The sequence below is a fragment of the Camarhynchus parvulus genome, chromosome 5 (assembly GCF_901933205.1).
Source record: "Camarhynchus parvulus chromosome 5, STF_HiC, whole genome shotgun sequence".
In the NCBI taxonomy this organism is placed as follows: domain Eukaryota; kingdom Metazoa; phylum Chordata; class Aves; order Passeriformes; family Thraupidae; genus Camarhynchus; species Camarhynchus parvulus.
The window spans coordinates 25,284,181-25,296,228 of record NC_044575.1 but is presented as its reverse complement, the minus strand read 5'-3'; the positions used below and the strand labels follow the sequence as shown (position 1 = coordinate 25,296,228).

The 12,048-nt window shown below is 39.2% G+C and overlaps 1 protein-coding gene across 1 annotated transcript in view; it reads left to right on the top strand.

Moving 5' to 3' along the window:
- Positions 1-1,459: 1,459 nt before the first annotated feature.
- LOC115904542 (cytosolic phospholipase A2 epsilon-like) overlaps positions 1,460-12,048 on the top strand; it is a 32,305-nt gene continuing 21,716 nt past the window's right edge. Inside the window, exons 1-4 of the mRNA XM_030950032.1 lie at positions 1,460-1,465; positions 2,876-2,977; positions 3,307-3,390; positions 7,778-7,850. Coding sequence (XP_030805892.1) covers positions 1,460-1,465; positions 2,876-2,977; positions 3,307-3,390; positions 7,778-7,850 — 265 coding nt within the window. The remainder of the gene's footprint in view (positions 1,466-2,875; positions 2,978-3,306; positions 3,391-7,777; positions 7,851-12,048) is intronic.

Here is a 12,048-nt window from a genome sequence, read left to right as displayed (position 1 = left end):
GTCTTTTCCTCTGACATTTCCCATCTCTCCCAAACTTGTCTCAGAGGCTTATAAAGGCGCTGTTGAACGTCTGCAGACTGCAGCCTGGGGTTTTACAGAAAATCCAGCTTGATATTACTCCCTTAATGCTCCAGGACATGAGCTACTGCTGCACAGCCTGTGCTTTATGGACAGCAGTCCCAAGTTAGGCTGTGTGTTCCACCACCACAGGGGGCCTTTGTTGATCCTTAACCTGAGTATGGCTGGAAGTTTGTACTGCTACTAGCCACATTGAATTTTGCATTCTCTGCCACCTTGGTAATCACAAAACTCCTTCTTTGTTATTTGAGTGGATACCAGAGAGGATTTTTCATTTATATGCTAATAGAGCTTTTGCCCAAGGGTGTTTTGCAGCTTCACATTGCAACAGGGTGAATCACGTGCTAACAACAAAACCAGGCTCCTCAACGTCAGGTTCCCTCAGCATCAATAACTTTGGAAACAAGTGACTGAAGAAGACATGCTGATTACCCAGGTTGAGATTCATCTCAGCTACCTTCAGACATTCAGAAGTTAGGTGTCAAGTGTGGTCTGGACATTTAAGCTTCTCCAGAACAATCCAGTGTGGAGATGTTTAGTCACTACTTGCAGTTGCCATGCTTTTTTTTCATCGACTCAATATAGAGAAAACACAACTAGCTTCTACTATGAGTTTAACTTTCAGATTACTTAGTCAAGTCATAGTCAACTATATCCTAAGTGCTCATCTTGTGAAAAGGATGTGTTTGCCTCAAAAGGAATAGTGCTTGATAGCAAAAAGCAATTTTGAACTTTGAAATAATTTAGAAAATTTAATACAATACCAGTGCCAGCTTTGAGTCAAAGGTACCTTTGGCCACCTCTGACTTGAGCTTAAACAACAAGTATTTCATATAGGGAAAGCTTGAGTCAGGAAAGAAAAGTTAGTTTCCCAGCAACAAGCAACTTTTAGTCAGCTTCCAAAGGGATGCTGAAGGCCTCTTCCCCCACCTCATTTCCTTTTGTCTTAAAAGCAAAGGTGCAATATGACAAGGGAAATGAAAATGGGATCTCGTGCAAAAACCTCACACCCATTAGCTTCCATACATTTCAGAAACACCACCTCAATCTGACAGCCATAACAAATGTTCTCATTCCTCAGTTGAGGTGCTGAAACTCTTCTAGGCACTTCAGCCAGGGACACAGGTAGGTTGTAGCAGAAGAAATAGAAAATGTATGTGCTTCTGTGTATACAATCACTTTTGTCTAAATGATTTCTTGTCACCATTCTCACAGGAAAAAAAAAAAGGATTCTAATACTTTTTTTTTACAGAAATGCAGGTGCTCACATCAATTAAAGCATCAGCCAAGGAATGGGAGAGACTTGTGACTCTCCTTACCTTATTGCTGTAGATTATGCAATTCTGGCTTTAGTTAAGCAGTTCCAGAAAATTTCAATACAATGAAGGTGAGAAAGGAAGTTAAAAGCAAACTTAGCACTTGCATTTCGTGATAAAATTAATGTGCTTATTTGAAAAAGCAACAACAAAAAAAGATAATGCAGATATAAAATGAAACCTAAGAAATCAATCTTTTGGAATGATGGAATACTCCATGTAAGATGATCAAATCGTCTTAACTTGTTCTTCTTGTAAGAACAACTTTTCATATTGTTTCCTCTGTTCACATAAGAAAAATATGTAATGAGACTTCTTGAAGTCATTGGGTTTGTCTCTAGTTTCTGTTAGTCAAGGTCCTGGTACAAAACTCATACCCACAGTCAGAGAGGCAGTGATTTCACACGTATGCCCATCTCTAAGAGGAAGCAGGATGCGTTGTCATCCTATTAATCTCATGTTCTTTCATAAGGACTAATTTTAATCATTCAGGAGGACTTTCAATGCAAATGCATATGTGCCTAATAATGCTTGCATAATGTCTTAGAAAATTTAATCACTGAGCTTCCTAGAGGTGTGCTGAACACATGCAGATCCTCATTAGATTAAAAAAATTCCCACAAAAAAATTTTTGATCAGTCCATTAAATTCCACTAATCTGCTAATACATCCAGCCAGATGACAATTTCAATACAGTTGGTAAGAAATCTGGAGCTTTTCTGCATCCAAAATTGATATTGTAGTTTGTGGAAATATTTAATGGTTTTTCAAGGTGAAATGTTTGAATCTCATTTAAATTTGTTAAGCTGCATGTGGTATTAAATGTGAAGCCCAGAAATAAGAAAGAGATTTCAAATGGAAAAATGATAAAATGTGGTTTAGGGAGCAGAGAAATGTTACTTATCATACCTTCTTTTATTTCTTTGGAGATAGAACACTACAAGAAAATTGAGTGTGTACACAGAAATCATGATGCAACAGCACTTTTCAGGGAAAAATGTTCCTTCAGAAGAATTCTTATTCTCTTCCTATATAAATGTCTTCATTCTAACAATCATCTCCATAGCTGGTTTTAAATTTATTTTTTATTATGGATGTAATCATGTATGGAATTCAGGTGTTTGCATGGAGAAAATACGGTGATGTGTTTATTAGGCTATTGCTATCATCACTTTTAGAATATCACTGTAAGGCTATCTCACATAGATGATCTCTATCATATCATCAGTCAAGTTACAGCTGCTACTGCGTTTCCTTGAGCTCCAGGTGGGAACAATTTGATCCCTCAGCAGGCTCTGCTCAGCCACAAGACCTGCAGATATGAAGGCTCACACCTTACAGCAGCTGCTCTTTGGACAAATAATGTGGGTGGGAAATTTCCCTGTTTCAGAAATCGTGGAGGGGTGGAGCTCTGACTCAGTGCAATAAAACACCCGTTCAGCAACTTCTGACACTTCGTCAAGATTGTAAATTTGTTTCAGGAGGCACTGGCACCTGTGGAGCCCAGTACTAAGGTGCCATTCGCAGCAGCTGCTTTTAATGTAGCAGCGATCTCAATGGCATCAACCTCTGCCTTATCTCAGGTAAGTGGAAAACAGAACAACCCTGGCAGGAGTCTTGGAGTTTTGATTCAGATTTTCCCCTGAACTACAACAGGTCGAGTCCCCTGTTATCTATAGGACATAAATTTCCAAGAAAACAAGATTATCCTTTCTTGGATATTTGCAGTTACCAGGACCTGGAGTCAGAATCTTTCCATATAGCACAGAACTGGTACATTCATTTTATTAGCCACAATGAGGAGGTGCAAATTGCCTGTTCCACACTGAAATGCTATAGTGGGGAATTGAAATAAGTAAAAAAAAAATATCTTTACTCTCTTTTTCATCCCCTGTTCTTCTTCCCTCAGCAGCATTCAAGCAGAAAATCAAGACCCTTGGAAAATGAAGAAAGAAAATGGATGATGCACTATGTAGCCCCAAGAGATGATGCTAAGGTACCATATTTCTACAAACTAAAAATATAGGGGACTAAACAAATACTTTTTTGAGAAGGGTAGGATCTTCCCCCCCACTCCCCCCATATTTGGTTGTTAAAGATTCATGTGGTTATGTAGAAATAGGAATATTTAATGAAAGAAAATTTTCTTTAGATGCAATATCTGCATAGTATTAATAATACAGAATGTGTTATTTCCATGGTTTTATTCCTTAGGGAAATCTCTTAGTGAACAAGTTACTGATTTGCTGTTCAAATGAGACTGACTTTGACTTTCTTCTAATGCTACCTCTTGGCTTCATGGAGCTTTACCCAGAACGAATGGAGAATGTTGGCATTGTCAGAAAGTCAGAGCATGGTTGTTGGTGAACCTTTGGGGTTTGGTCATTATTACCAGTTTTCAGAAAAAATGCCCACTTTGATCCCTGTGCACTTCCTCACAACGAAAGAACAAATGTGGACACGTTTGCAGGGCCTCTGGCAGAGACAGAATTGCATCAAACACATAGCAGCTCTATCAGTGATGATTTTTGCTGCTGGCATTGTGCCGAGCTGCCTCAAAGCAAAACGTGGAGGCTACAAACAAAAAGAAAACTTATTTTTGGTGACATTTTAAATGACATGTGATTCAAGCATCTATAGCTCATATATATTTGGTTGGGGTTTTTTGTGTAACCAGACTACCAAATGAACAGAAAACTACAAACACTGTTTTGCCTGTGTCTGTCACAACTTTATCAAACTGATTGATCAAACTGATGTCTTGTTAACAGCACGCTGGCAGCTCCTACAGATGGATATTAGCGTACAAAAGGTACAAACTACCAGTGGGGTGTGAAACTTGCTGTAAGGGCAAAGTAGCACAACAAAAACTGGCATGGCATTCAAGTGTTCCTAATTTGCTCTGTGTGTGTGTGTGTGTGTGTATGCTAAAGCTCAGCAACAGAATGTACTAAAGCAGGAAAAGCAGCTGTTGGGGGAAAATGATGACCCAATCTCCTTAGCAGTTTTGTAATGACTTAATGTATTCATACTGAAGCTCTGTTTTGGCTTAGAATATCCATGGCTAAGAGCAACCAACCCCTCTTTACCACTAATGTAGTTACATTTACATAAAGATTGTTAGAATCCAGCATATGTTTTAGAACATACCTGAAGTAATAAAAAAAAAGATCCTGTGGCCATAATCTCCAATGTAGAGGGGACTGTGGGGCCCTTTCCACAGCTTCAAATCATTATTCATGCCATAATTTCTTCCTGCCAAATGAATTTCTGAAAGTTCTGTTTGCTGTGCACAGGCATTTAACAACAAACAGGCATTTAACAACATTCTCAGACACTCTTTATTTACCTCCTGGTTCTGAATGCCTTCTCTCCTCTGTAATAAATCTTGGCAGAAAACTGGCACTAAAGGCAAAGACTTGTCTAAACTGGCCAATTTCTGCCTCTTACAGGTATTGAATTTCCTGGGTAGCTTTGGTAATTGCCTCAATTTTTGTAAGTCATGGCTTACATAGATAATCATTAGTAGAGAGCTATTAGAAAGGATAACATGCTTGTAGCAGATCTTGACTTCCAGGAGAAGTAAACAGGTATAAACTTTCCTTAATGCAAATGCTCAAACATTTGCCTAAGTACTTGTTTCAATTTCAGTGGGCTTTGCATAGCTGTGTGATAAACTAAATAACTACTAGATTTGGTTTAGTAAAATACGCCTGGGGCTGCGCATGGAATTTAGCTGTTCCCTACCTATAGTGCAAAGTCAAATGCGTTCCACTGCTAAATTTTCAGGAGAACGTAACAACAATTCACAATTGTGTGGAGCTGGCTCAGCTGATAATGCTGAGATCTTACCTCCCCTGTTTAGAGCACAGCCAGGTAAAATATCCTGTGCCTTACATATGACTTTGAGCAACAATGATTAATTTATTTTTCAGTTTTGGAATACACCCACCCAGAAGCCAAGATACTCTATTCTTTGTAGCCTGATGAAGATAATGCATTTTTTTGGCACTTAGCCCACTTGTTTTGATGTGTTGCTTCTGTACCTCACAGCAAAAAGTGTTAGCATTTAACAGTCAGCTCACTGAAGACACTCTGATGTGATTCCTGGCCATAAGCTTGAGCTCATGGGCAAGCATGATGGTTATATTAGGCACTGGCTTCTATTTAACATGCCTTTCAAGTACCCAATGTTTTATAAAAACATCAATCTTGACATTTTTTAAAAAAACTTCACAGCCTGGAAATTACTGCATTTTTTGTGCAATTTCCTTTGATGACCTTCATGTCTTTCATTCTTATAGAGATGGAAACTATTTGAGAGGTTAAGCTAAATTTTATCGTGATGGATTCCCCATGGTCCAACGCTCTACACACTTCAGCTGATGTACTGTCTTGTCTCACTGATTTCTTATATTTTGACCTTTTTATCAGCCTTTGACTTTTGTCACAGTAGCAGCACGTTTGTATGTACTTTCTCTTATTTCACTCAAGAGTTACTCCCTGTTATTTTAATTGAAGTCTCTCAGAAAATATCTCCTAGTGACTTCATCATCTTCAACCAGCTCTGCTCTATCTCACTTTAGATTGTCTTTTCCAAATTTTGGTCATTAGCTTTCATAACAGCTTCTTTCTTCGGCCACCCCTTCTTTTTGATCATGTTGCATGTTGTGACTTTACTAAGAGTTACTGATCTATTTGTCTTCTGCCATTATCTGAACTTCTCCTTGAGCTCTTTCTGAATATCAGTGGCCACCTACCTATTGGTCACTGAAATGGCCATCTGTTTCTTGGCCCACTATATGCTGTGCCTTCAGTATGATTTGTCTGAATATCTTTTTGCAAATACACAAGTGGCATTATAATAAGTTTGGTCATTTTATAACTTACACAGATCCTTGCTACTAGAACTGCAAACTAACACTTCCCTGTTCCTGAATCTGCCTCATTTTAATGCTATAGTATTTTTTTTGATTAGTGCTTTGCTCAGAAGTCCTTAAAAGTTTCCTTATTATTTCATAGCCTAACTCAAGGTGACTTTTTAAAATACATATTATTTATAGATATACTATTTATACCTTCCCGTTTTGTTGGAGATACTCAGTTCAGGATCTGATGATAACATATTTGTATGCAGATTAAAGCTCTTCATGTGGCAGTTGCAGTCAGACCTTAGGGCTGTTTGCATTTTCTTCCCCTGCAAATCCTCACCCTCAGACATCCACTGCAGTCATTTTATGTTACTTCTACCAAACAAAGACCTCCTACTACTATTAACTGCAGAACTTAATACAATCTGAAATTCCTTCTTTTCTTCTGCTTCTGTTCCTAAACAGTGAGAGGGAGCCATCCCCTGTGCTGATTTACCCTTTGCATTCAGTCTCTTTAAGACAATCATGATTCAACTCTCTTTCCTTTCTATAAACTTAAGCTGTTTTGATAAATATTCCCCAACTGTTCCCACAGTTAGAGAATCAATATAACCACCTGTGCTGCAGCCATAGTAAGCATTGTTTGTTTTCTCCTTCTTTTTGCTGATACCCTACTTGCTCTAGCTGCTGCTAGGGGACATGATGGGTATGTTCTCTGAAGATGTAAAATCCATCAAGCATCTGTGATTGTCACAACTTCTACAGACCCAGATGATCAGGCCTAGCACCTTCAACAAGGAATTGGAGATAGCCTTCTTTGGAATTAAGGACTGTAGTCAAAACTATTCCATGTCCATCAATCAGATAACCATCCTTGGTAAGGAAAACCTCTGTTCCCACAAAGCAAACTAGGAGTGTTTGTCAAAGCCATGTGTTGTGGAGTCCTGAGACATTCCCTAAGGTGCTAACACTCATCCTTAGTCATCCCACTCTCATGAAAATTATTGTTTTAAAAACAAGCAAGAAAACTTAAAAAGAACCCCCCTTCTCTCCAATTATCCAAGCGCTACATTAAAAGAAGACTTTTTTGTGTAGGCCTTGATTCTACCTACAGCACAACACAGGCTGTTGGCCAATAACAAACCAAATTTCTGAAGCATCTCTGATTTCCAGATTCACTGAATTTTGTCTTCATATTGGCTGCTGATGGTCATGTGTACAATTTAATCTTACTGGCTAAATGAACTTTTTCAGCTTCTTTACACCAACTTAACTTTCCTATTCATCCTCTCTTTCCACACCTTCTCTTTGTGCTTAGATAGCTACAGGCTTTAGGAGTCAACAAAGTTTGTGAAGAAAGTGCATCTTGCTGCCTATTATATTTTTGCTGTGATGCCAACTGGAAGAGACAACTTTAGCAGAACCTTGGTTCTTTTCAGTGTTTGGTTGTGTTACAGTCAATACATATATTCAAAACATTGATACATCTCCTTTGTTATTTTTTTTCACCAGGAAGAAATGACACCTTACTCCTTGCTTACTGTGAGAATCATAAAGTTGAAAAATGCTCATCAGGCAGATTTTTGTAAGTACCACATTTTTTTATTGATATTACATCATTCTCAAATTACTGTATCAGCCCCTGTTTCTGCTAGATATTGCACAAATGCAAAACACTGAAGTCATACTACACAAGAAATCACAGTTGAAGGCGTTTTATGCCACATAATATCTATCTGCATTATCAGAGGTTTATTTGGGTATTGGATTTTTTTCCACATTATTTATCTGACAAGTTGGCTGTTTCAGGGGCTTGAAAATATCTTAACACCAGTTTAAACACACAGATGTTTATATAACATATCCATGACAAATGCATAGAATATAGAGCTGACATACTTACACACCAGTCCCTCTTAATTCTTTGGTTGTCCTGAGCATCATGACATCAGCTGACTCTTGCCCCCCAGTGAAAAATGTCAAACAGAAATCTTTTGGGGACTATGGTACATGCAAAGTGTTCTGAAAAATGTGTCATACTTGGACCACCAGCCCTTGCCTGGTCATTCACATTCCCAGAGACTTTTCTCTGAAAATTTTCTCCTGCCATTCCTACATGTGTCTCATGAACTTGGCACATCACTAATTACAAATTTTTGCATATCCCTTTATCATACTGTTCTTCCTCCTCTTGTTTTGTGTTTTCTTTCCTTTTTGGGAGATCATGATGAAGTTTGCTGAAGCCATAAAATCCTACAGAAAAAATTTCTCACCATTCCTTGGAATTTCACTCACTTTGGTGTTTCAAAACCATGGATGTCAATGTCACCCTTGTCAATTTTCCAGGCAAGTGGAGAGAAGTGGTCTATTCACATTGTCTGTAATATTGGGCTGCAGAAAATAGAAGGACTATTATAGTACAGCAGAAAAGGTCTAATTAATTTCTATTCCTTTTGAGAGCTATGAAACACTGCATATATGTGAAAGACCTCACCTTCATTGCTTGGAACTGTTGGTTTAATTTTTCTTCGTATCACCTTTGATCTAGAATAAAAATTGAACCAGATAAGAACTACAATTCAGCTGCTTATGCAAAGGGATTGCACAAAGTAAAATGATGCTGCATCCTCAGAAAACAGTGTTACAGTTGTGACCTTGTCCTCCATCCTGCGTACGGGGAGATTTCTGAGAAGTCTCACTTAGTGAGTTGTAGACATTTTGCAAATTCCTATTATCACCAAAATGTACACCCCTGGACTAGAGCTCAAGACATGTGGGTTCAGTTTTTAGCTCTGTTCATGGACTTATTGCATAAGAAGTTTAGGTAAATTTATACATCAAAACATTCTGTGCCTCTGTTGCCCTGTCTACAAAACAGAGTATCTTCTCCAATAGCTTTTGTTTCTTTCTTATCTATTTAGGTGATGCGCTCATTTTGAATCTCCTACTATTGTAGAGAGATTTTAATTAAGGTGTTAGGTAAGGCCTAGAAACAGTGGGAAGTATTTTCAGATTCTTTTGTTAATTACCAGTAAATAAGGCTTGGGGACCAGCTGGTGAAGAAAATTGTCTTTTCTTTCTGTCAGTAATTCCCCAGCTAATCTGTGAGCCTGTTCGAGACTGTTTCTTAAGGATGTCATAGAATGAAGTGCTGTAGGCCAGGATGCTGTTGAACAAGGAAGATAAACATCAGACAGCTCTTTGTTGACTAAGTAACAACCTATCTCTGCTTTCAAAGAAGTTGAAGTCTCACAGGAAAAATAATGTGATACTCTGGAATTTAAAAACTTATGTACAATTCAAAAAAGATATATTGTAGCTTTCAAGTGCTTGATTTTGCACTGCTATTAATGTTCTTCTAGCTTAGTGTTTTTATTTTAACATTTGAATGCATTTGAAATATCAGAAAACTAAAATAACTAGACATGCTTCTGTGTGCTAATGAGAATAATAAAATTATATTTAGATAGCCTTTTTCCAGCAATATGATCTTTCCCCTGGAAAACTGATCAGAAGCATCTGATACAGATGCTATCTGACTGTGAGATATCTGTGGAAGACTGGCAATTTTTGTAATAACATATGTCAGACTTCCCTAAATTTTCAGTTTCCCTGTATCAAATCCAGGAGCAAGCCACCTTGTCAATCAAGTGCAGTCACTTGCTTTTTCTACCTGAATGCTGGCTTCCCATCTTTTTCAGCATTGCTGTGCTCCATTCCATTATTTTCTCTGTTTGTTGCAAGTGCAGTCACACCAGGTCATTTGGTCATAAAGTTTCTACATTTTTCTTTGACTTACTTGCCAAATCCTGGCTTCAGGAAACACTGCTTCTGTATATTTCCACTGATATTCCTCACGATTGCGTGCACCCAACATAATCTTGGCTGTTCTTTTAAAAATATGCACCTCAAGATTAATGGGATGTGTGTTTCACAAGCCTGGGATGAAATTCAAGTTTATCCTGAAATCTGATGTTACACCTTTGCCTGTGTTACACCTTTGCCTGTAGACAACACATGCTGATGGAGTTTGGCACACAAATAAAAAAATTAAACCAAAAGGAAAACATTTCACTCCTCCTGAATGGGTCAATTGGCCCCTTTCATATCCCTGCTGTCACCCCACCCTTTTTGTGGTCTCCTCCATACGAGTGATGTTCCTCTCCAGCATCTGCTTTGTGCTACATATAATTGGTTTCTGTCTTATCTTACCATGCAAATGCTCTTGACAGACCTGGGCTAATTATTTTGCACTGTACTCCTAACTAACCTTTATGCCAATTAGTAATCATGGGTCAGACTCAAACATTTCTGGCACTCCCTGATCTCACTGTGGGCACTGGAGAGAAAGGCACCCAGATAAGATCACTTACACTCATCCTGCTGCCCTGCAGGCACTGAGTGTCATCACCAGGCTCCAGTGCTCTATGCAGTTTGGCTGTGAAGGTGGTACCGGGACTAGAAAGGAATAAATCCCATTAAAGTTTGAGTCTCTTGCAGTCTGGTGTCTATTTTGCAGTGGTATTCCCCTCCTCAGTCCAAGACTGCATGCAGCCTTTGGTAAAATAGTGGCTTTTTAGGTCACTGGTGTGTCCATTTGCTCCTTCTCAGCTGGAAGTCAGTGCTAGTGCTTTTACAAAACCTCATGATTCCTAACTCTGTTAATGGTGTCACTTCTTCTACAGAGCTCCCCATATGTGGGAGGAATATCTGGTCAGGATGACAGGGAAAATAGTCTATTAGCTTCTTTTCTTGCTGATGATATCCCTTCCAGTGTTTCCCAAAAGAAAGGAAAATGAGCTGGGTGATGGGAGAGGAGGACCATGGTGGCACAGACTCTCCAACACCTTCCAGCTGCTCTCCTTAAACAAGTGAGTTATTGGGTGGCCACATAGAGCTGCACCAAGCTCCCAGCCTGGCCCATTTTCACCATCATTAGTGTTTGTTTTATGGCAGCCTCTAAACCCTGTGGCTGAAGCTGACACCTGCCCCACAGACAAACAGAGGATCAGTGAGGGGATCTGCCTCATCTGGCGTGCCTGAAGCCCAGGCACCAAGAGAGGGGATTTGCCTTGAGGCAACAGAACTGGAATTGATTCCACATTCCAAGACGTGACTTTTGCTGTTGGAGTGCATGTTCAGGCTCCTTAACACAGATGAGGTGAAGAGCAGTGGTGTCAGGTCTGGCTTGACACATTTAGCCTTAGTGGTGCTGAGTGTTTGCAATGCTTTCCCTGGACTGCAGAGGTGGATTTGAGCTCTGTGTCCCAGTAAGAAATTACCCAGAGTGAGCTTCAGGTTCACAGGTGCTTTTTTTTCTGGGACACTAACTTCTCTGAGAGAAGTCTTGCCAGATCAAGAGGCTGTCAGAGCTGAGGTAGGAAAGTTAGTGTTGGGCTGAAATGTGACTGCACTCCAGTATATTTTCTGCTGTAGAAAACAGGCACATGTGGAAACCTTCTCAGCTGTGGAAACAAACCCTTTAGTCTTAGCTGGGATGTCAGAACAATCACTCCTCTTCCTCAATTCTTCCTTCTGTTTTCAGATCTTCCTTTGGTTTTCCCCCATTGAATGAAGAGAGATCTCATGTATTTATAAAAGAGGAGCTCAGAGACTTTGTCCTCTAAGGTCTAATGAGATTGGAACCTTTGCAAATTCGAGTCATTCTCCAGAGGCATTAAGGGTTATTTTTGCTACAGAAAATAAGTGCAAAAAAAAAAATAAAGAAAAAGGGAGATTACCGCTAGTGCAGGTGGTACTAATGGCCCTGTCCCAGGAAAGCA